Here is a 26,136-nt window from a genome sequence, read left to right on the forward strand (position 1 = left end):
GTACCCCCAAGTCCTTCTCCACAGGGCTGCTCTCAATCCATTCATCACCCAGTCTGTACTGATATTGGGGATTGCCCCAACCCAGGTGCAGGACCTTGTACTTGGCCTTGTTGAACTTCATGAGGTTCACATAGGCCCAATGAAAGCAATTCCAAAAACAAGGCCAGGAGTGCTGCTAAAATGTAAGGTAATGATAAGAGAAAGATAACAAGAAAACTTTTGTTGATGCCTGGGTTGAAACTTGCATGAGTCCCAGCTATAAGTTGCAAGCAGAGGACAAAAATTTTTAGAGGAGGTTGCAAAGGGATTAAGGCTAGATTTAGCAGGATGCTCCCTAACAGCGTATCAAGTCCAAAGAAAATAATAGCAAACTTCCCAGCCGCTCTGCAGTGCAAAGGAAAATAACAGCCATGCAATCACAGGCAACCATGGGAAGGTTACCTGAGGGTTGCAGGAACACTCATTTATACAAAGTCAGAATATGAGCTCTGTTCCCTGTCCGTGACATAGAGCATAGACCATACATAAGAACAGGCAGAGTATTCCTGGAGATCTGGATCCACCCTAAACTGACTCAAAACTGGAAAAAGACAAAGAGCTTAATTTCACCATGTCTCCTGAGCTGTGAACATTTCCTCTGCATCAGAGAATCAGAGCTTTACTGTTATTTCAAATAGAGCCCAGGGTGTAGATTAAGGATTTAAATGTACAGCAAATAAATCTGGCCAATTCATATAATTGAATATTACATACTGATGTTGATTCATTCCTGTTTTGCAAGCACCAAATAAAAAGATCTGAATTGCCAGGATTTTCTTGTGTTTGTTCATTCCCTAATCCTTCTTTTTCCCCTGCAGACTTCTTAATTAAATGTCCTGGCCAGTCATGAAAATGTTATTATAATAAAGAATTCCTGAACCCAAACATTATTTTTGCGATCTTCCCTATTTTGAAAAATATTCAGCTAAACAGCAATAGAGATATAGACCATAAAGAAGAGTATAGCTATCTTACAGCTCAATTGCAGTGCTATGGAAAGCAAAAGAGCAAGCCAAACCCCCTGTTTCTAGACACCTGTAAATGAGCAGCCATGCAAGGAATATCCCCAGAAGCAATAATCCCCTCTGTTTGTCTGACAAATTAACAATTTGGTGCAGTACAGTTCTCCACCTGATAAAGGTCCTTCTCGTGGAAATAACATTAAAAACCAGCACAGACTATATTTTTACTGCCAAGTTCTTCTATATAGGCAGTATTCCATTTTGATTCACATGAAGCTGAGGCCATTGTGTTGTCCCCCGACTATCCTCTTCTGGAAACAAAGCATTCTGACAGCATGTCGTCACTACTGAACTTTAAAGGATTTTATACGATGAGGAAAAATAGTCTTGTTATGCTCCTCTGCTCAATTAACTCAGAAAACATAAAACAAAACATTATGTAGAGACATTAAAATAAAGGGGTTTATTTTGTATATTTCAGGCTGCTAATGTTTAGAAAAAAATAACATGTATTTCAAATTCCTCCTCCACTCTTCACTATCAAAAGCTACATCTTATTCATAACATCCAGAAAATTGGCACATCATTTCTGCAGCACATATGTCTCTTCTAGATAAAAAACTATCTGGGACAAGAGCCTAAGGAGAAGATTTTTAAAACGACTTCTGGCAGCTTTTTGATGGGTTTTCTCCACATTTCCTGGCATAACCCTTCCCAGAAATACTTGTCAGCAAGCAGGTTTTCTACACTGCCCATTTCTATCAGTTGTCTGGCCACAATAGGAGAACTCTGCATTTCCCAAACAACCACGAAGCTACGCTCTGTACGAGCTAACTCAGTGGTCATCAGCAGGTCAGGCAGAGCCCAACAGCAAGACCAGAGCGGGGAGAAAAGCAGCTCCCAGTGAAACAAGCCAGCCATAATTGCCTGCTACCGATACCTACAAACAAAAGCTTCACCTCTATAAATAGAGAGTGCAGCCTTTGTGCTGCCCTGGAAGCTGCTAGGATGTTGCACAGGCTGGTTTTCAGGAGGCAAGGAGCATTACATCGGCACCCTAACTCAAGCTGCCACTGGAGCCCTAACCTGCGGGCAATGGCCGCTGTTACCTCTCCCTCCTTTCCCATATGGCAAATCTTTACCAGGGAAAGGTGAAACATGAAGGCCTTAATATTGCACCTGGGGCTACTGGCATAGAACAAGCAAACAGGAAAAATCAGGGGACTGAACAAGGATTACTACAGATGGATCACGGGAAAGAGATGTCTGTAGAGTAATAGTTTATTTTCCATCCATGTTTAGTACAGTTCTGACATTGCCACTGCTCTTCCAAGTCATACATTTCTAGTCAAAACTGTAATCGTGTTTCTTTCCAGAGGATGCTTCTTTGGGAAACTTTCCACTGGCAAAAAGGGGAGATCAGGCTTTAATCTGGAGTTAGGATGGAGCTTTTCAAGCAACATCCCTATTTCTGCTTACAAGCATTTACTCAGATCTTCATCATTGTGGACCTCTTCCACTACAGATTATGCTCATACTACAGTCTACAAAGTGTGATATAATATTTTGTAGAAATTTTTCAGGAAAATGGTCAGCATATCCTTCAAAGAATAAACAAACAAGGAGTTCAATGTCTGAACTCCTAGTAATGGCAAATGTCCTGGATTTGTAAACTTTAAATTCTGTCTCTCAGAAGTCTGAAATATATAATTCTGAGAGCTTCAGAAACAAGCAAAACCTGGTTTCTGATGCATCTGTGCTTTAAGGATGATGGGCTTTGGAGATTGTAAAAAAGATCTGAGTTTTTTTCTGTGGGAGGGTCACTTAGGGCTGACACTGATGTCTAGCAAAATGAAGCATTTCCTCTTAGTCCAGGGACTTGTATCAATATTTTTCTACAAGTTAATTAACCTCTAGACTTCGATGCTTTGTGAAATTTCTTTGCAACCAACCATTGGCTCATGAACAGAAACACCACATATGCACATTCACAGGCACTCATGGACCAGCGCATATTCAATACAACTGCTAAAGCTTTTGTCTCTAAGAAGTAGTTCTTAGAAGCACACAAACTTAAAGCTTCTCACTCTGCAGATGAAAATGCAGAAGTATACCAGATGTTTGCTAAATGATCTCAAATATTTTTCAGAATAGACAATTTAATTATTTTTCTATTCCTCTGACAATCTTCAAATCATATTTTAAAAAGCTACATAAGCATTGTTTATAGTCGTAGTTTCTTTCATTCATACTATTTAGCCATTTGAATCCCATACACTTGATTAATTTTTTTATATCAGATAAACTTGCAATGAACTTGTGATTCTTCAGGGTCTGCACCAGTGGGCTGTTTTCAGTTTAAACAGCTGTGTTGTTAAAATTTCTTTTTACATACGACTTGAGGGTACCCATTTGCTTCACAATTAAGAGCGTAGCACCTACAAATGTTCAGCTAACCAGATTGTTAATTGGTATGTTTGCTTTACGCCTTCTTGTATAAATAGAAAATGTTCCTCCTGAAACTGAATGGTTCAAAGGTTCACATGTTACCTTCCTTGCATTTCTCAGGTTACTCACTTTTTACTTTTCCCTCTCCTCAGTGTCCAGAGATATTACTGATAAAGGTTTGCACACCCCATGTTATCTCTTCTACTCTCTGCTCCAATTAAAGCTTTTGCTTTTGTAGAAATCAGTGCTGAAAGTTTTCTTCAAAGGCGGCCAGCAAAAACCGAGCTAGCTTTAGAGCAAAATCATCAGTTACAAAGAAAGCAATCTTATGTTTGTAATAAACTGAAATAGAGTGAAAAAATGTTATAAAATACAACATTACTATTATTATTTGTGATACTTAAGATCAGTATTTGGTTTTGTTAGTTCTTGTGCATGTGCCTGAGATTCTCCACTGGTAAGTTACTTTTGCTTTCACCTCTCCTAATATTTTTATCCAGTTCATCTGAATCCTCAAATTCCCTTAAGGCTGCCTTTAGATAAAATTAGAAGCATAACTGCTTGATAAATGGGAACATTCCTCTGTAAACATACAATACAATGTCAGCACTTCTGTCATCTGATTTCTGAGTGGAATTTAATATATCAGCTGTGAACAGCTCATGACCTGTCCCATAATGTGGGATTCATCTAACTAAACATAGATGCAGCTCAGCCAGCCCCTCATTATAGTCAGCAGAGATGAATGGGAACTTCCAGTGGTCACTTCACCTCATGCCAAAGCAGACATATAGGGTGCTTGCATTGCAACCTACCTTTGTGTATTTTTCTCCACCTAAAAAATTGGAGAAATTGCTCATTTTTTTCCATTATCTTTTGTGAAGAAACTTAGGCTGATTATCTCAGATGCCTATGCCTATCACAATCAAACTCTCAAGTTGAGTTAGGATTGCCATAACCAGAGACCACTTCTTTTCTCTGAAACATGACTGAATTTTTACTCGTTCCTCCTTGATCGCGCTCTTCTCAAGTGAAGGCTGTTGAAAAGTGGCCAGTAAACAGCCAAAACTCTGGACTTCCGTCTAGTCTCTTGGGAAGTAGCCCAGACATGCTGCCAAACTTATTAGTTCCTGTGGAATTGTGTGAGGGTCAAGAGGTCTTTAGAAATCCTTTTCCTAAGACATAATTTATGACCTTGACGTCTCAATCAAGGGTAAAGCTACTTTATCGGCAACATGAGAGAGAACGTCCAGTTCAGGTGTTCTTTTACTGACCACCTGCTTGACCTTCGTTTAGCCACAGAACATAAATGCTTCTCCACTGACACTGTGTAGGATTATCAATGAAGTCAATGAATATAAAGCATTATTGACAGCTACAATCGTTCATGAGCATGCATATTTACGAAGATCATTTTTTGGTTAAACGCATGTTTTCTGTCTCACATTCACATACTTAAAGCCCTTGTCAGATGTCCTGTTTACAGTCTAATATGACTTGTGGGTTACCTCCTCCTTAGGCTGATAATGCTCAGCAGCAGCTGATGTGTCCCCAAAAGATTCGTCAGCTTGGAAAGAATTTCTGGAAATATGCAGAACTTCTCAGCTAGCCTACATGTTTGGATGCCATTAACCAGCTCCGGCATATGAGCTAAACATAGCAGCATTCAATAATGTACTGTTCAGAAGGAAAGTGGGAACACTGAGGATGATGCTGCATGTCAGCACGCATGATGAGAAAGCAAAGGTCACGTGGCAAGGCAAAGACTATGAGCAGCAAGGCAGGTGACAGCAGCTCTGATGACAGCATCCTCACACTCGGGACTGACATATTCAGCAAAGGTGGACTTGGCAGATGGCCACACATCACAGGAAGCAGTACTTTGCACGGGAACGAGCTTCAGAGGGCTGTTAAGAAGGGCTGCTAGTCTCACTCTTGAAACCTAGGCTCAGTTTACTGAAAAATTGAAGACGAGGAGTCTGTAAAGTCCAACTACAGTGCTTATACCAAACAATATACTACTAAAATTATGTTTGGGAATAACAGGGTTTTGACAGGAGTCTATTTTTACTTCCTTACTTCCAAATTAAGATGAGCACATCTTTGCCCCCCCAAATAATTATGGTATAAAATCAGTCTTTGTAAGAAAAAAGAAACTGCAAATTTATGGAACAACACAAGATTAACAATTATTTACTAAAATTCATCATTAAAATTGCATTTGAATTATGCAGTTAAACAATTAGCAAAACAATCTGAAGACTCTGAGCTATGGAAAATCCTGAAAAAAAACAGAAATACTAATAGACAACTTCTAAAAATTCAGCTGGCCTATTGCATTAAATAGAAACAGTGATCACAAAGCAAAACTGGTAAAAAAAAAACAAACCTAAAGCATACTAAACAAGTCTAATGGTTTATCCATTTCATTATGAGTTATCAGTAATTTGGTTAAAACCAGCACTTTTTAAAACTTTGCTGCATACCTATGTACATCTTAAAATTTGAAAAAGTTTCTTTGTAATAACAGTTCTTTGACACATTGTTTCTCAGCATTTTAAGACAGGCAGCTTATAGTTTCTCTGATCTCTATTAATGCTGTGAATTGCTTGAATTTAAGACTGCATAAATAAATATTTTTGACAATTAGTTCATTTTAATTACTTTAAAGCAAAATGAACATCCATAAAATGTAAATAAATGAACATTTAATTATGGAAATTTGCTATTGATTACTACAAATTGCTTCTAGAATGGGCATGTTCTTTTACTACTCTTAATTATTATAATTAAGATTCTTGCATGTTAATTAGAATTGTTTTGGCATGGCAAATTCCAACCCCCTCTGTGTCTCTCAAAGTAGGTAAGCACACACATTCTTAGGGGTTTTTATTCTATATCTAGTATATGTAAATAAGGAAAAGAACTTCCCAGAGTATGTTCAAATTAAAAAGGGCATGTCCTGGTTTCGGCAGGGATAGAGTTAATTTCCTTCCTAGTAGCTGGTACAGTGCTGGGTTTTGGATTTAGGGTGAGAACAATGTTGATAACACACCGATATTTCAGTTGTTGCTGAGCAGTGCTTACACTAGTCAAGGACTCTTCAGCTTCCCATGCTCTGCCGACTGAGAAGGCTGCAGGTGCACGGGGGGCTAGGAGTGGGGCACAGCAGACAGTCAGCCAGGACAGCTGACCCCAACTGACCACAGGGATATTCCATACCATATGACATCATGCTCAGCATATAAAGCTGGGGGAAGAAGGAGGAAGGGCATGATGTTCGGAGTGATGGCATTTGTCTTCCCAAGTAACCGTTACGCGTGAGGGAGCCCTGCTTTCCTGGAGATGGCTGAACACCTGCCTGCCCATGGGAAGTAGTGAATGAATTCCTTGTTTTGCTTTGCTTGCGTGCACGGTTTTTGCTTTCCCTATTAAACTGCCTTTATCTCAACCCATGAGTTTTCTCACTTTTCCCCTTCCGATTCTCTCCCCCATCCCACTGGGGGGAGTGAGCGAGTGGCTGTGTGGGGCTTAGTTGCTGGCTGAGGTTAAACCACAACAGGGCATAATTCTATAAAGTCAAAATTAACACAAAACCAATTTAGACTTTTTTTTTTCTTTTAAAGCATTAAATATCTCATCCAGAAACAGGAAAATTGAAACATTCATGACATATGTCAGTAAAATAATGAAAATACTTAAGGAGGAATAAGATTACTATAATCATAGATAGTATGACTACATTAAAAAATTATTAAAGAGAAAGCTAACCTTTTTTTAACCTAAGGCGTGAGAAATAACATATACTAACCAAAAAATAATACACTGGATTGTTTGCCAGTGAATAGCTCATATACCAGCTAATGCTGTTCACATTCTTACTTTATTTGCCCTGACAGTTTTATCTTTTGTAGCCCCTCTAATTTGTAAATTTTAAGTATTTCTCAGGCAGCCTGATGGAGATGGGATGTAGAATGCCGTCACTCTGAGAGTTTCACTCCCTGAGAGTTGCAGCGAACTGTAGGTTAGCGAAACTCTGCACATCTCATAGAGTGGGAAACTCACAAGCCCTGGGACTGAATATGGCCTGCAACTTTACAGCATGTCACTTGGGATCATATCATTTTTTCCTTCTACAATACTTCTGGCTAACACTCAGCTAGGCTTTAATTTATGGCCTACCAGTGTGTCTGAAAGAGCTATTTGGCCCTCAGTAAGGGAGAGGATATTCCAGGTTTAACCGAGTACATAAAATTCTACTTTGTGCCCTCTTGAGTCTTCCATGGAAACTGTGGCTCACTGAAGTGGACAGTAACTGTTCGGAGTGTACTTACTGCATTGAAGTTGGGGAAGAGATTGACTGCTGCAGCAGTGTCCAGAGGAAACGGAAGAAATGGTTTAATATCCAGCGATGGCTGCAAAGGTGGAGCAGGAGGACGCACTAGGGCTGGAAGAGCAGGGCTCTGGCATGTACCACCTACGTGTAGAAAGAGGCAGAAGGCAGTCAGCAAGTACTATGGTTAGGAGAAAAGAAAAAAAAAGCCAACACAAAAATCAACATTAAAAAGCCAATATTGGATTAAACAAATATATTTTTATTTGACCACAAGTTACTGCATTACTGAAAAAGAGCACAGCTGACTCAGTGACTGTTGGTTATAATTCTTTGCCAGTAATTGCTTCAGGTATCAGTCTATCACTATAAAATTAGCTAATAAACCATTTCTCTCCCTGGATTATCTGGAACAATAGTTCAGCGTACGTCTGACTTCGCTTTAGAATTTCGGCTAGTCTTTTTCTGCTATAATTTCAGTGTTTCATCCCAACCCTATTGCTCAACCCTCCAAAGGCAAACTGCTCCAGAAGAAAAAGAACAACAACTAGCTGTTCGGCTCAGCAAAAGTCATGCCATTTACAGACTTTTGATTTTTTAATTAAATGCTCACTCATGGAGCTTACAGCTTCAGAGTCAACCTAAACCTCGCAAACACAACATACCTTGCTGCCTCAACAGTTGATCAATACAAATCTAAATTAAGAACAATTTCAGCAGCTGCTGAAATTCTGTTTATGGGAAGGTACTGACGAACACTTTCTGCTCTTGCAAGGGGTGGAGCTGATTCAGACTGTACAGCAGAAAGCTCCTCCCAGCTAACGCTACCAACCACCAGCTCTGTGGGAACATAATGCAAATGAAGAAATCCCCTTGCATACTAGTAAGTCACTACCTGTTTGCAGCGGATCCTATTTTACTTATTTGCTTGCCCCTTGCCACAGCCAGCTAAAAGCTGGAAGGATCCAAGCTTGTTCTCTGCTTCCAATGTCTCCCATGTTTTGGTTGCACTCCAAAACATCAATTCCCTATTAATTAAAGACTATTTGGATCCTAGGAAACTGTTAAAATATGCCAGTGTTCTTCTAATCTGAGAGGCAGGCAACAGACTGTAAAAACCTGCTGGTAAGAGTCCAAGAAACATTAAAAAAAAACCATAAGGGGAGTTTTACCCCACTCAATGAACAGAGACACAGGCAGACAGACAAACAGAGGGAGAGATCCAAAATCCGTTTCTTTTTTTTCCTCTTGTACATACAGACACTTCATTAGACAAGCTGCATACATTCTTTAAGAGCCCAAATATAAAGTAGTCAGAATGATATATGGAATCTCTCCATATTTGGCCAGCAAATCTGCTAACAAGGTTTGCCATTTAATACATCTAATTGAGGGGTAATCCTGAGGCACAGGATTTAATTAACCAGTTGTAGCAGATCATCCACAGTTCTGCTTTTAGGTATAAAATCAGCTGGAGCCAAATTTTCAAAGACAGCATTTTTTGCCAACTTTCAGCTCCTCTGTGAAGCATTTAACTAAGAATCATTGAAAGGAAAACATTACCCACTAGTAAACTAAAGGTATTGGTTTAGGGTTCACTCCAATCTCACGCTAGTTTTTTGCCCTAGAGTAACTACCATTTTTAGAGTAATTTCTACATTTACCTCAATGTAAGAGTGTACCAAATCGCTCTTCGAATGCAGCAGCTAAGGATATGGGCAACAGAAAAGCAGAGGGCAAGCAGCTCTGCTTTCCATAGCTCACCAGCATAGAATCAAGTATTTCATGATTGCCATTGGTTTGGCAATTGCTACATTCCCATGGAATTATTACAAAAACATTGTAAAAATAAATTTAACAGGGCAGAATGACGATAAGGTAGTGCTGAACATGCCAATCTTACTCCCTCTGAATAGGAAAGACCCATAAAGATATTTTTTTAGATGCTGGAAATACTTATTTTTTCTCAAATAAAGCTTTTACGGATCATGAAGGGAAGAAGTCACTCCTAGTAATAAAAACCATAATAAGTCTCCAGGTTGCACCTGAGATTGTACAGAATCACACAGAAATGCCAAGGTGAGCATTTGCCTGGCAATACCAAAGAATTTGAAGCTGATGAAACATCCTACAACTCACAGATGCAAATGCAAACTGGACTAAGAAAATACCACCTATGCTTGGGGACCCAGCTCATCGCGTGTATTATCTCAGTGCTATGGAGTAGAGCCTCACAGGTTCAGATTACCCAGAGCAACAGCATTGCTATCCCCTACTCTTCTAGGATACTATGCCATGAAGGATGAAATATTTCTATTCTGTGATCCTTCCCTGTGGCATGACTAGGCACTCACACACCTGCCGCTGCCAGCCAGTGCTGCGCAAAGTCATCTGGGGATGAGAACACGCTTTAAATGGAAAAATTCAGCCAGCTCTGCAGGACCTTGGCTGGGACTCAGAGCCTCTGGAAGAGAGTTTAAAATCTACCACAGTCCTGGCTACAGTGGCACAGAAAATGAGTATGTTCAGGAGCACAGCTGCTCTCTGTTTTTGCAATAGTGTCAGACATGTCCCTTAACGATGAAGCATGTGATAGGTATGAAATCTGAGCTTTTGCTTGAAAGAAATTCTCCAATGTTTATGGCTGCAAAAATTAGCTTCTCTTTCCATTTAACATGCACAGCGTTGCAGTCTAGAATCAGCAACAGAAAACCTGAAGCAATGGCAACCATTTTTGTGACTCAGCTTAACTGAAAAACCTTTGGACAACGTTTGGGAATGTCAATGCTAACTATTTCCCATTTAATCCATTAGCAGAGGGATGGAGAGGGGTAGAAGCCCACTGAGAAGAGTTCTTGAAAAGCACATGTAGATAAATTTTTATTGTAAAGAAGGCAATATCAAGGGCAGAAATTATGTCAGAAGGAAAACATGAGAACCGAGAAAGCCAAACTGAAGGCAAAAAAAGAGAGGCGCACTAAAACTCATAAAGCAGAATTTACTTTGTAAATAAGTGGTGCTATGTGTGACAACAGCACACTTAGAAAATGACTAAAGCAAGACATAGGTCCTTTTTAGTTATCCAGTGTTACTGAACACTGGATCAAGGTGAGGAACCATAAAGATTGCTTCTGACTGTTTTGGTGTTCCGTATTATAAGCTTCTACAGAAAGACCTCCATAGCTTTCCCCGTGCAGATGCAACACTGCTGATCCACACACAACGAAGGCTCAGTGTCCGCCTTTTTACAGACTTCCCGCCAGCAAGGTTTGGAGTTCCACTTTGACCAATAAAGCTAGGATAACATCCCACACCACTGACAGGTTTTGTCCACAGCCTGTACTTGATGCTCTGTATTATTACCTGAAGTTCACATAGACATCCTTGCCAAAAACTAGGTACATGCATGGCCTAAGAGACATAACAGTCCCCCCAAAATGTAGGGCAGTACAGGTCTAAAGTTACATTTTATGAGTTGCATGCTACAACTTCTTAAAATAGGAGGATACTAACGTGTTTACTAATTCCAGTGTTACAAGTTAGTGATGTTACAGTCTAGTGTCTTTCTAAAGAGGAAGAGTCTTTCCAGCCTATTCAGAATCTAAATGGGAGATGAATGTTCTAGACATTTGGGAAATTCATGTCAATGTTTTTACCTTCATTTTCTTTGTAGGAAGAACAGGAATAATGCAACTTAGAAGTGTCCTGGTTTCAGCTGGGATAGAGTTAATTTTCTCCCTAGTAGCTGGTACAGTGCTGCGTTTTGGATTTAGTATGAGAATGTTGATAACACACCGATGTTTTAGTTGTTGCTGAGCAGTGCTTACACTAGTCAAGGACTTTTCAGCTTCTCATACTGCCCTGCCAGTGAGGAGGCTGGAGGTGCACAAGAAGCTGGGAGGGGGCACAGCCAGGACAGCTGACCCAAACTGGCCAAAGGGATATTCCATATCATGTGAAATCATGCTCACTACATAAACTGGGGGAAAGCTGGCTGGGAGGGCCACTGCTCAGAGACTGGCTGGGCATCGGTCGGTGGATGGTGAACAACTGCATTGTGCATCACTTGCTTTGTATATTCTATTATTATTATTATTACTACTACTACTACTATTTTACTTTATTGTATTTCAATTATTAAACTGTTTTTATCTCAATCCACGAGTTTTCTCACTTTTACTCTTCTGATTCTCTCCCCCATCCCACTGCAGGGGGGAGAGTGAGTGAGTGGCTGTGTGGTGTTCAGTTGCCGGCTGGGGTTAAACCATAACAGAAGCTTAATTAGCTCAGCATTTTAACCAAGACTGAAGCAATCATTCATTTCTTCAATTTTCAGGCAACTTAAAACACAGGCAAGATAATCTCTTGGCCAGAGGCACTGGCAATACATCCAAGGTAAGCGTGAGCAAACAAGTTTGAAGAAAAGCTTGCCACAAACCTTTGCCCCTTCCTATATCTCATTGAGACAGTTTTTGATAACTCCCCCAGTGTCAATCAACTGTGCATTTTTACACATGGATGCACTTTTGCATCTCCAGTTGGGACTAGATATTTTGCCCTACCACTAGGTAATCTGTTCTGCAATACAGCCTTATGCACTGAGCACAGACAGCCTATGTGGTACAAAGCTGCGTGCACAACATGACGTTCATCCTCTTTGTAGCATAGCCTACTCAAGCGGTTCTCCTTCAGAAACCACTGGTGCTATGAACTTCATCACTACAACACCTTTCTTGCCTGTCCCTGGAACCAAGGGAAGACAACAAAAACATTCAGGTGAAGAGATTATTCCTGCAGGTTCAGCCTCAAACTGTCCATTCCGTAAGGAATTGTCAAATTTTATTTGTTTTGAGTTGGAATGTGAATAAATACTGTTCTCCCCCCCCCCGTTTTGACTTCAGAGACCATGTCTCACTACGGAATTGAAAACAGATTTTAAAATGAGAAGTCATTCCAAAAAGAAGAAACCAGATTTATTTAAAAATACGAAAGTTTTGACCTTATCTGAAAGACATTTTTGTCACAAATCTTCACAAAAAATTAACACCTTCTGAGGGAAATTTTTACTTTCAATGAAATAGCATTTTCTGATAAGAAAGTCTCCCATGCAAATTTTTGTGCCCAGTTCACCTGAAATATCCCTCAGATCAGTGCTAGGTAAAGAGTATAAACAGCTGTAAGTACTGCCCCTAAAATCTGGATTAAGAAAAGCACAAAGACTGAATATGCACAAAGGAAACAAAAGAAAATAATCTTAGAGTAAACAGACATGATAGAACAGGGTGTTTTTTATATGCAGGACAATAAATAACAAGTTTCCTTAACATTTCTGGAGGAGGTCAAGATCGCTGTCCCTCAGGTACCCTAACAAACAGCTCAACAATTTGGCAGCCGCATATTGCTATATTTTGTGACTTGGCTATAGAGAAAGATATGCTACATCTTCCTCTGCATAGCCTTTCCTCATGCACACCCTAATTCCCAATCCTTTAAACTCAACTGCAGGTTTAGTTTCCAGAAAAAGAATCACCAGATCTATTATCAAATAGCCTCTCCTAAGGAAAGATCCAGCCCAAATTTTGCAGACACAAATAATGTAGATATTTTTTTGCAATGCATTTGGAACTTGGAGGTATGTAAACTGGGCAGGAACTCTAAACTAATACCCCATTAATCTAAATCTTTTGCAGTTCTTCCATCACTATTACCACCATAAACACCGAGTGAAAAAGCAAATCTCTGCAGAATTCCATTTTCATTCCTTCATTACTTTGCAATTCTTTCCTTCGGGCCACGTGTACAGCCATTTTCAATACATCGGAGGCACCCTAAACTAACTTTCCATTTCCCTTCCATCCTGGAGTCTAAGTTTGTTTTCAGTATCATAATTTGGTTCCTCCAAGATATGGATGTTCCCAAGTTCTCCACCTCATCTCATAACTCTCCCAATATTTCCATGATAGCTTATTTGAGGTCAAAACAATACACACATTCTGCCTTGGCAGAAGCTCAGAGAACCTTTCAGCTGGTATGACTCAGTGGAGTAGCTGGGAAGGCACCACTGGTTTCCAATTTAAAAGTTAACTTCTAGGTAACTTAAAAAGTTAACTTCAAAAAGTATCATCAATATTTTTTTATATACGATCCTAATATCTGACAGTTCACACCCAGTAAGCATTACAATATATCCTAGACAGTCTGAGCCAAAAGAGGAATTTTTTTTCCTAGAAAATTTTCAAGAAAACTGTCAGGCTATTTTAAAGTATAAAAGTGAAGGCATATAAATGCTAAGAAACTTACATTTGGATAACTCAACATCAGCTAGAACTATTAATTCATTATGAATTTAGTTTACCAGTGGGCCAAAGAAAAGGTATATTTGAAAGGATTTTCTTCAAAAAGACAATAAATATACAAGCAATTAAGAACAGCAGGCTAGCCATGATGAATAATGAACTTTCTTTATCTGAAATATTAGATATTACATTTAGGTCTTCAGAAAATCTGATAAAATGGGAAATTTAAAGACATCCAAAGACAAAAGAATAACCTTCTCTGGGATATAATGGAGACAATGTGGCATGAAGTGTAGATCTGGCTTTTAGGAATTAGCTTAATGTAATTTGTCATGACCTATAGTCACTAGGGTACTCCCTTTTATCACTGTATGATAGTCTTCATCTTTGCAACACATACTTTTCTTAAAAACTGCTGGATTGTCACTTTAAAGGTAAGTTCAGTTCCATAGTAAGTAGTACCAGTGATCTAACCTGACATGGCAAAATAGGCCTCACCTAATCAGCAAACTACTTATTAGTATTTATTATACTACTCAAGGGACTAAAATATAAACTCAGCATACAGAAAGTTAGGTAACATGCAACCTGTACCTTTTATGTGCATGAACAGTTACACTTTTAATTTTAAATATTTAATTTTAATAGCCTACATATTATTCCATATGGACTGAAAGGTTATGTGTGAACAAATAATGTGATGCCTATTGAGAATGTATTGCTCAGAAAACCTATTTTCTGACCATCTATAGTGTTAGAACTCAGTTCCTTGTAAAGGTTTTTTGTTGTTGTTGTTTTGTGTGTGTGGTTTGTTTTTGTTTTTTTTAGAAAGGGAAATGAGGATCTTAAAGTGCTTTTGACTCCTGCATTGTTCACAGACTTTTTTGGAGAGTGCTTTCATTATATAATAATCTCAAAAATATTTTTAAAATTAGAATATCCACATTTAAACACAATATTGTTTCATACAATCCCTCTTAGTTTCAGAAAAGAAAGAAAAAACCGAACCGTATTAAATATTTGACACCCACTAGAAAAGAAGAGCCCTCAAAATGGGGCTCCAACCACACCAGCCTTGATCCTGCTGACTCTTCTGAGACAGCTTGAGGAGCAAGTACACTGTGCGGCAATATAAGCTTTCCTTTAATAGGTTTTGCTGTTAGTAATGTTAACAGTGGCTAGTCACTTTGAAGAGGATGAATGCAACACTGTCTCAGCTGTGGAGATCTGCAAGTAATTGATTTTTCAGTTCACTGGCCAAACCAAAAAATAAAGACAATTGGGGGAAAAAAAAACAAAACATTGTGTCAGCTGAAACATTTCTTTCACCCAAAATGAAATTCTATAGTTTGTACTTGGATACTTAACCATTTTTATTATTTAAATATTGGCAAATTTCAAACATCCAAACCCAAACAATTCAAAACTACTCATTACAAAATTCTTTTCATATATTTTCTAATCAAAAAAATCATTTCCTCCCTTCCTTTTTTTTTTTAAAAAGTAAAACTCTTCCAGTTTGGCACAAATCAGTACCCACTATTTATTTATAGAGTGCATTTTTCAGCATATACACTATTCACCTGGAAAGTTTGAATCAGCTCTGGTCACTTGCTGCTATTAAAAGTATTATTTTGTCTAGAGACAATATTTATTCTGTGATTCCTGCAAAGTGAGCTAGTTTAGAAAAAGAATTCTTTTTATTATTATTATTAGTTTTAGAAGCCTGCAGCTGTGCATCATACTGGTTTTTTTAAAGTGTCTTCTTTCACACTTATTAGCATTTTGAAAAACACAAAATCTTATATCCTGATACAAGAATTTTGATTGAAAAATGTACACCTAAAGGAGTAGATTTCTCTTTTTGTTGTGCAGAACCCTGTGAAACTACTATTATGATGCTGGACTAGGAAAATGCAGAGACAAATTTGCATGAATACCCCGATATCCGTTATCTCCTTTCATTATTGTCCTTACTTCTAGTAAACAAGCTCAGGCTCCTGCTCCCTCTTTGCTACTTTCTTCCCTCCTGTTCCTCTGCCATTATCCGTCTGCATTAACAGACAGGTGGGCCCAGGTTACAGACAATAAAGTCCAGTCTGTCTGAATAGGATCAAAGTGCACAGCACCGTGCAGACCTTACCCACCTCAGGCCACAAGGACGCTAATGTCAGAACCTCCATGAACCCCACAAGGTATCACCCCTTTCCCCCCATATCTAGAATATGCTATGGCCAACAGGAAACATTTTACCAATTAAAATATTTTTTAAATTAAATAAAATCTACTGAAAAAACACGCTCTGAACTTCAGTACTTAACACTGTCTAGCAATTAATTCCACTAACTCACTTCGGGCAACATCTTCTATGGATTACAAATTGCACAAGGGCAGCAACTAAGCTTTTTATTTTAGCGACATGACCTACCTAACTGAGCTCTTCAGAATCCTTTGAGGTTTTATTCCAGTTGGTCAGACAAATTTGGATGATTATTTTTTCCCTATTGGAAGCTGTTGGATCACTGAAAATTAAATGATCCAAAACGAATGTTCCACTTTCTGTAAAGTTCTGGCTGTTTCTAGTAGAAGAAAACAACAAGAAATTGTCCAATTTGGCCACCTTGCTTATAACCAGCTGCCTGTACCACGTACCAGCCATGTCAGCTACTGGAGAATCAGAAAGCCCAAGACTGCCAGCATCACGGCTTCAGAGAAGACAAACAAGCAAAATGCCCATGAACCTCAGCTCTCCTCCTTCTTGAGAATGGAGGAGCTTTCCATTTCCGTTTGCCTTGCAAAACAAAATCAAATGTTAAATACCCAGCAGCCTTATTTTTCTCCATGCAATTCTGGTATTAATTCTCAGGACATTTCTACATGACAAGAGATTATCCCCATTTTTCAGGGGGATAGCTAGGAACCTAGGACAGACAGCATAAGTCACCTGCTCACAGCTCACACAGGAATCTGTGGCAGGTGAAGGAATTGAGCCCTAGGTCCCTAAATTGGGTGCTCTGAACACTGCAACATCCTTCCCTGGTTTTAGTCTAGTAGGGAACTGGACGCGCTTTCACTCAGACTTGGGTGATCTCATGATAGCAAAGACAATGTCAAAACCTGTTCTTCCTTCCCAGCCATAAATGCTAGAGGGAAGATGAGTGGACTGATGAGTCCACATCTGCACTAATAATTCTCTTTACTTTTGGAAAACTATGTATTCCCAGCTCTATTCCGCAGTTCCTTCCCCTACCACTCATGTTTTATACAACTTTCTACTTTCTTTAGTAAGAAAGTGAATCCAAGGAAGTGAAAAGCCTGCCTTGCCTAGAGTGAGCTAGAAATACTTATAGACATTCCTACCACCAAGCAGTAATGCCAGGGCAGAAAGGTTTGTCTGGATATCAAAAGAAAAACAGCTTTCCCTTTTCTTCTCATGACCATAAGGTCTTCGTCTTGGCTAGTTATTCCCACATAAAGCAGCTACCCACAGTATGATTTCCAGCCTGCAGCAGGAAGATTTACATTCAGACTCAAGCTAAGGTGCACCTTGAGGTGTGTAGGAAGCATGGGTGTTTTCAAAGGAGCAGTGCAATCCGGTGAAGTTAGAGGAAGGGCACAGTGTTACAAATGTGCATTTCCCCAGAACTGCATGTACAGTGTTTCTCTACAGCTTTCAGCAGATAAAGAAATTTTCTGACAGTGCTAGCCTGACTGCACCGTTATTGACTAGTGCATCATGGATGTCTCCTAACCAGTGGATCAGAGTATGTGATTAGTAGCCTCTACTGGAGAGCTACTAGACCTTTCCAGATCTAACCAGCTACAGGCCCAGCAAAAATGTTGTTACAAACTAAATGGATCCAAGTACTGAACGACAGGAGGGAAGCTGCTGAAGGGCATTAAGACTTATCCCAAAGTGTGCTCCTCTGGGATCACAGTCTCCCAATAGATCCTAACCACAAAGACTCAACGCCCCCCCCGCACCCCCCCAGTAAAAAAATAAAATAAAGCAAAAATACAAGCATCAGCCAAGTAATATAAAAATCACATTAATTTTAAAGCCTTACACTTTTTGACACTTAAAAAAATCTTTGACCTGGCATATTCTGCAGTTGGATTTTTCTGATGTTTTTATAAAGGTCATGTTTATGGTATAATGAGCACAGATTTCCAAGGGTTATTAATCAGAAGAACGTTGTATTGCAAAGAGATTTTCAAAGAATTTTTCATTTTTATGATGAATATACTAGCAATTTTTAAAGTGCCATTTTTCAAAAGCATGTTTGAGAAAGAAATAACAATTAACTTCTGATGTCTTTACTTTAAATGGAACAAGCATACAACTGAGACAAATATGTAAGTAATATCATGAAATGGACACACTCCACTAGTAAACTCTATGAGGGTAGTGCTGTGCAGCAATGCCTCTTCCATTTAGCACTGGGAAAGCTCATCTTCACCAGGTTTTTTTAATAATTCACTGGAAATAGTTTTTACACATTTTTAACTGCATATTGCAAGAGTAAGTGGAACTTAATGCCAACAGTTATTGCATGTTTCCAGAGCATCACTTTGCTTTTCTGCTAGCTGTCAAACCTCTGCTGTTTTACTGAATAACAGGTAGCCTTGGGAAGTGACCGAGTTAGGGGCAGGATGGCAGAATCCGGGTCAAAGGAGCAAAGTCTGCCCAGGTCAAAGCTAGCTCCACAGAGAGAGGGGAAGGGAAGGAGGGAGAGAGGTACACAGAGAAAACAGTGATGGTAAGTCTATGGTCATGTAGATCCACTTGGCTGTTGGGTCTTACAGGTAGCACACAACAATGGACATGAAAATACCTCTATGAATCTATGCCAGTGTCGCACGGACTGGGCCAACATTCCCCCCTGAATTAACCTCACAGTTTTTGCTTACATAGGACCGCCTATGTATATGTACATGACAAAAATACATTCTTATTGAAATAAAACCACATTTTTAATTTTTGTTTCCCATGCATAAAGACATAAATGCTTACACAATACATCAGAAACTATTACAGTCTCAGAATTTTTGATTCACAAAAAAACCACATATATGTTTAAAACTATTAGTTTTATGGTCTTTCATAGGTAGGCAAAAGAGTAAGTGGTATCATTTCTTGCTGAACACTGAAAAAGTAGAGTGGAACCAAAAGCACAGGATTTACAAATGGATAGTGAGCACAGCCACAGTAGACACAAGTGAGTTTTAAAGGGCAGGCTCCTGGACACTATTCAGTTCATGGTGGCTTGAAAGATACTTGTTAAGATAAATTATACATCATATCATCATTTTTCCTATATGCATTCCTAAATTAAAAATACTTCAAGTTATTTGACTCAGGAACTTTTCCCACCAATGAAATACCTGATTTTCCACTCTGAATGAAATATCTGAAGTTCTTAAAGAAAAGTAAACCAAACCAGCAAACATGAATATCTTTCATACTATTCCTTCTCAGGATGTAAACCCAGAAAAAACTATTAGATCACGTGGCCTGATTGTCTCTAAACCCCAACCCATTACTTTTCATAAAACTTCTACTATACTTTAATGAAACTAAACCAGCTGAGCCCTCAGGAGATAGAGCTGTTTGTGCAAAAAACCAAGAGCCTGAGGCTCTATCTGTGACCAAGACTTTCTGGAAAAAGAAGCTGATGAAAAATTGAAGTTATCCTAGCAGGCAACCCATGCTTTGTATTGAGAAGCAAAGAAAAAACAGACAGTTCTTGGCAGTCTGCTGTCCCCACACAGACAGGGGAAGAGAGGGATAAAATGTTTAGTTAACTGTTAAGTTTGAGCCTTACTAGAACAGAATTTTATGCCACCTCAAAGCACACATGCACTGTGTCCAGCAATGACTAATCTCTGGATTTTCATCAACAGGCAATTAAAAAAAAGAAAAAAAAAAGGGAAAAAATAAAAGACCAGTTGCACTCTGGGGAGAGAAAAATCTTCCTATCTCCTGTTAAGTACCACCTGAATACTTGAAGATTAGATTAGAGTCATTCCCTTCAGCATTAAGCAGTTGAGGTCAGTTTACATCACACTGTCTTAGGGAGATGTGAAATCAGATGTTGCTTTGTTGCCCATTGCCCCAAATTGAAGGTTAACTACAGCGACTGCAACATAGTAAGTTGGGCATGCACATAAGACAAAACCATGCACACTAACAAGATAGCAGCCTTCCAGCATGAAGAGATGAGTCATTTAATTCGCCAGAAATTTACAGATTGTCACCGACTTTCTTAGAACCTTTGCTTTGCTGTACCGATCAACACATTGGCCATTCTTCACGTCTGACAAAGACTGGGTTTGCAAATGATTAGCAGGCTCCGGACTGCAGTCGAGAGTTTTGAGTTCAGCAAGAGGTCAACCATGAAAGGAGAGCAGGTGCTGATAAAGCATAAAACCCTCAAGATGATGTTAAGGGCAAGGAGTTTGCATCAGATTTGGGAGGGGGAAAAGTGGAGAGGAAAGAAACGGAAGCTAAGGGGAAGTAAGAAGGCAGCAGGCAGAACAAGAATGGAAATAAAAGAATGGGATGTTGGAAATCAATGGGAGAAATTTGAACCTTGGCCAGAATCAATTAAACAGATGTTTTATGGAAATTCTATACCCAGACACAGAATTAGTTTTAATAAAGTTTAAACAGGACATGTTGTAACATACTTAAAAAGTAATAGTTGTGTAACTGTATTGTATCTAGAAAATACTAACGTCATTGCCAAAAACTATTTATTGCAATCACACACTGCTCTTATGCAATTCAAATGATTTTTCTTTTTTTTTTTTTCTTTTTCCTTTTTAAACAGAGATAAATATGTGCCATATGATATGCTGGAAAACAGTTTCTAGGTTTTAGATCACAGTATATCCTGATGAATAAATGTTTTTATTTCCTTCCAAAAACTGTGGGATTATGCTTCCATAGAGACAGTTACAATCAAGAAAATAGCTACTCCATAAACCAGTGAGTCTCTATATTCAAAAAGTGTAAGCAAAAATAAACACCATGATACAATATAACAAATAAAGATATATAAGAAAGTTTTATTAGGACTAGTGAAGAAAACATTGGTTTTCCTATCTATGACAAAGATCATATGAATGTATTTTAATAGTGTTCTGTAAGAGCATCGGCCCACATGTACTAACGCTGTGGAGTCAGGAGTTGAATCCAACTCCCTCCAAATCAGAGCAGGGAAGATTGTTACAGATGCCAATGAAAGGTGGTCCTGCAAATGTTTTATGGCACAATGAGCTCCTCCCGGTGTCTATGATGGCAGACTCAAGCATCAGAGCTCAGAGCCATCAAGTTCGGGTTCTTAGTGAGACTCCATGAATATTCACATTTGAGTAACACTTTGAGCTGCTCAAAGTGTTAAAAAAAAAAAAAAAGTGTAAAAAAAAAAGGGGGGGGGAGTACAAATTACAAAGGCATGAGGGCTTGAAATAACAAAGTTTGACTAACTCTCTGAACATCTAAATGCTCCACTGCACAAATAGTCTACCTTCACTCTCACTAACAGATCCCAGCCATGACCCTTCGGCAGAAGAGAAAAACACAACAAATCAGACTATCCTGAATTCACTTTTATAAAGCTGTCTCTTCATTCTCTGTCATAGGAGACCAGTTTGAAACCATGTTTTATGCCAGTAAGAAATAAGAATCCCATCTCCCTTGAACCAGGCTTTGGTGTTGCACATGCCCCTGCAATCACAAAGTTACAGATAATTAATCATAATTATTATTCCATGGCATTTTGGTGATGCTTTGCTTCAAGATGCTGTTCCTTGTGAATAGGAGAGGGAGAGAAAACACTGTCAAATTTAATTTTCTTCTGTGTTGCGAAGTTCTGTCAGAATTTTTCTACTCTGCAGATCTATACGTAAGCTACACTCTGACACCTACTTACTATAGAAGCAAATCCTTACAAAAGTTTCAAAAATTGAAAGAAATTTAAGGTCTGTATTTTACTCAAAGGCCCATATTGAAGCCTGCTCTGTAAGTCCCCAACGCCTCAGGGAACCGTCCCAAAAGGTGGACTGTTGACTAACTAGGGGGTACTTGCACAATAATCTCTTTTTGGCGTGGTTTAGATTTGTGTAAATGTGTATTCACTTCACGAAGGGATTTAGCTTGGGTTTCCAGCAACCCACAAAAATCCCTTGACCACAGGGCTAGTGTCTTTCTGGGAAAGAGAACACACTCTTTTTCAGTGGAGAAGTAGTAACAAAATGACTGTTTACAAAGAAAGGCTATGGAAACTTCAATTTCAGCAAGCCTACACCTGATGGAGCTGATTTAGGCAAATGCTTTGAGAGCTGGAATACGTGGCAGTTAGTAGGTTGACTGTTCTTCCCTTGATACTTGTGAAAATGCTGGCAGGTCCATTTTTTATCTCTCTATGTAAAACATGCCTATAATTTAAAAAAAGTTTTTCAAGCCCAGAAAATTATTTCCTGTCATTCTCTATAGGTGGGGGGAAAGCACCACTGCTTTTGCAGACAAGACACAAAGGACAAAAGAAATTTTTGTCCTATTTCCCAGAAACACAGGCATGTCAGGCCCAATTTATATAATCCATGACATGTTGGATGCTCTAGGCTGCATCCACGGAAATAGATAAAGGCATGTCCTCCACAGATTTAATGAGTGGGAATCCCTGCCCCTGGCTAATATAAATTGTGCTTGTTGGTGGGTAATTCTATTGATTATAATCCAGTTACATTTACACATGAACACGTAAGAGTTTTCAGTAAAGTGGCATAACTATTGGCCAAAAAATACAAACATAAACCAACAATATGTTCATATTTCTTTAAGCTATATAAAATTAGTATGGGGGAAAAAAGGGGGGAGAAAGGGCAGTGCTATAAAAGGTGGCAAGGAATGGTCTGCATACCGATTTGCAGATTCACTGCTGGCTAGGGATGGCAAGGCATGACGGAAGGGACAAATACTATTCATCTGCATTTTTACATAGGTCAGGAACAGCCTGAAACATTAATACCTTTCCTGGCCTGCTCTTCAGTCAGCTTAGCTATGTTCTGGTCCTCTATCAAGGCATCTTAAAATGTTTTAGTCCCTGTCCCAGGAACTAAACATAGAAGAGAGATAGAAAAATTTTAGTGAGCTCCCTTCTTGCTCATGCAATCACCCTGCCCAGAATATTTACTTATAGCCCTACATAGCTATTAAAATTTCACTTTGTGTGGATCACAAACTCAAGTTAGACCAATTTTGCCTGCAGTTATTCATGGTCTAGAATTCAGCACTTCTGAAAATTTCAGCAAACTGGAAATACATTTAGAAACAGGCCTAGTACAAAAACAACCCACCTCAAACATTTCAGTTCATTCCATTCAAAGACTATCTTTCATCTACCTCGTTACTAAGGTGCTCAAAAAAAAATCAAGCCTTGGGCATAACACACTAAAACTGTCACTCCACAGGAAGAAAAAAAGTCCCAGTTGACATGTTTTATTTTATTTTCAAGCGCCTCTCTGCTAGAAAGACAAAGAAAAACAGAAGAACTAACTTTGGTTCTGCTACGTAACACTGTTATTTGAGAGATACTAAAGCAAATGTGATTTTTGAAAGGCATTGCTACTAGGCCTTGTAACCATGATACAGTAGAATACAGTACCAAGAGGAGAAGAATTCCTGTGCAGACTTTTCTGATAATCCATGTAGATCAGAAGGATCAGAATCAGGCAGCTTCATAATGTTAAGTCTAGCTATTATAATTCCAGATGTTACTGAGTATGTTATATAAGGAAGTATTTGCTCTGATCCTTTTAAGTCATTGCATTGCTTTGCTTTGACTATTTGGAGTGAAGTTAAAATAATCATTTGACTTCTTTGCATCACATTATTTTATGTGTTCTTAATATTTTTATTACTTTTTCACATTAAAATAGAAAAGTAATCCATGCAATTTAAGCAACAGACATTTATTTTAATTGAATTGTATATCAAATACTGCAAGTGATTTCTCAATATGTTTTTATTACCAGAGATGAGCAAGTCACCCCCCTCCAAACCCTACCACCTTTGATTTTTAATAAATTTGGTCTATTAATCTAATCAGAAGAACCTTACAATATCTGGGAAGCTTAGAGGGCAGGGCAAGTGCAAAAAACCTTCAATGGAACCATGTGTTGACAAGTTGGATCCCTCCCCCAGTCCTCCCACTCTAGTGCTAAGGAGTGGAGGGAGCCTCACATACTCTAATTATCTTTGCTTTCCATAAGAGGTAATCTTACAATACATTTCCAAGAAAATGAAATTATATTAAACCACTGAAGTGAGCCAACCAATTGTCAGATTGCTATAGAAATGCAAGGATTTGCTAAGCCACAGACAAACCTCAATCCTGCAAATACTTCTGCATATATTTAACTATGCCAGTCCCTCCCATCAGTGGAATGACATCAGCAAAGTTAATTCCTTTTTAATTCATGCATGCAGAAGTAGGGTCTATCTCTTACTTGCATGACTCCAACCGAACATTCACAATGTTCCGTAACAATGAGTTTTAAACAAAGAGAACTGCTATTCTACTAAAAAGGAATTAACATTTTATCAAGGGTGCTCAATTTGAAGGATGAATCAAAAACTCGAATACTTGACCCACATCACCATATACAGGAGAGAATTTGTTTGCATAATCCCGAATTTGGCACTACTTTCTTTAAAAACAAAACAAACCCACAAAACACCAAGATGCACCACATAAGAAGAGAAATGCATCATGAAACTGTAAACATAAGATGAAGGTACTCTAAGCATATTGCCAAAGACACACCGAGACTTCCATCTTTTCTTTCTGACATTACATCTTTAAAAAAGAATAAGATTATTCCAGAGACAAGAACATACTTCTTGGATCTAGAAATGGCATTAAAAAACCCCCATAAACTTACTGAAAAGGACAGCGTGTTGAGAAAAAGAGGCCTATCTCTCCCTTAATATAATTCCAGTGACTTAAGGAGAGTTACGTTGGGTATTAGTTTGAGCTGTAATACTAAAGGACAACTATTGCAGCGCACTGAATCTGTTTAATTAGAGGTATCAATTCAAGTAATGAGGCAATTTTGTATGCAAGCCTCTAAGAAACCTGAAACCAAACACAGCTTGCCTGTATAAGGGTTGCATTCCAAAGCCTACGCTTAAGCCAATTTTACGGATCTGGAGTTGCAACTAAACATAAATCACCTGATTCACAGCAGAGTGTTTTGGGTGTGTTAACCTGAAACACTGAGAAAATTTCAGCAGATGCGGGCCAAGCCATGACAAAATTTAAGTTAAGATTTGCACACCCTTCTTCAGCCCCAAACCACCGATGCTGGCACAGTTCTTTGTCTAAGTATCTGCATTAGGCTGGGACCTTACACTTTCTGCTCTTCTAACTCAGGCACTGGGTATCTGTGGCTTCACATATCTGTTGCCTTCATTTATGTATTACAGAAAGATTTGATTTAGCATCTGACAAAAGACTCTGCAAACCTGTATTTCTGGCTATACTGTTTCACTTGGACTTGAGGAGAATATGTGGTAATGTTGTCCAGATAAAGATAGCACTTAAATGGGGAGTGTTAGGATTTCTTTATTACACTCTTCAGACATCTAAATTGTACTTAAAATGGCTTAAGAAGACCTAGAGTACACACAGCTATTCGGTGTTGCTACGTAGATTCTGTTGCTACCACATGTGAAAAAAAAATAACATTGTAGCAGGGACACAAAAGAAAGCAATGCAGAGTTCACATTTAGGTTGCCCCACTGTGCACTGTTTGATGCTGATTTTTGCAGAGCATTACCAAGGCCAAGTCTGGTCATGCTACTAAATTGGTAGACTCGGACTACTAAGACTGGTGGAGACCTGAGAACAGCAAAAAGAGACTGAGAAAGTCAGTATAATTCAGTGTCCAATGGCTTGAAGTGCTCAAGGTCCAAAGGCGACTCGCTCTTGCAAGTACAAGCTGAGAACTTGGTTCCCACCAGAACATGTCTTTTTTTCATCAGTAAGAC

The 26,136-nt window shown here is 38.8% G+C and overlaps 1 protein-coding gene across 1 annotated transcript in view; it reads right to left on the reverse strand.

Moving 5' to 3' along the window:
- ZNF385D (zinc finger protein 385D) overlaps nt 1-26,136 on the reverse strand; it is a 166,542-nt gene that overhangs the window by 128,567 nt on the left and 11,839 nt on the right. Inside the window, exon 2 of the mRNA XM_009329513.1 lies at nt 7,784-7,926. Within this exon, the coding sequence (XP_009327788.1) occupies nt 7,784-7,926 (143 nt within the window). The remainder of the gene's footprint in view (nt 1-7,783; nt 7,927-26,136) is intronic.

This window comes from Pygoscelis adeliae, unplaced genomic scaffold (assembly GCF_000699105.1).
Source record: "Pygoscelis adeliae isolate BGI_AS28 unplaced genomic scaffold, ASM69910v1 Scaffold8, whole genome shotgun sequence".
Classification (NCBI taxonomy): Eukaryota; Metazoa; Chordata; class Aves; order Sphenisciformes; family Spheniscidae; genus Pygoscelis; species Pygoscelis adeliae.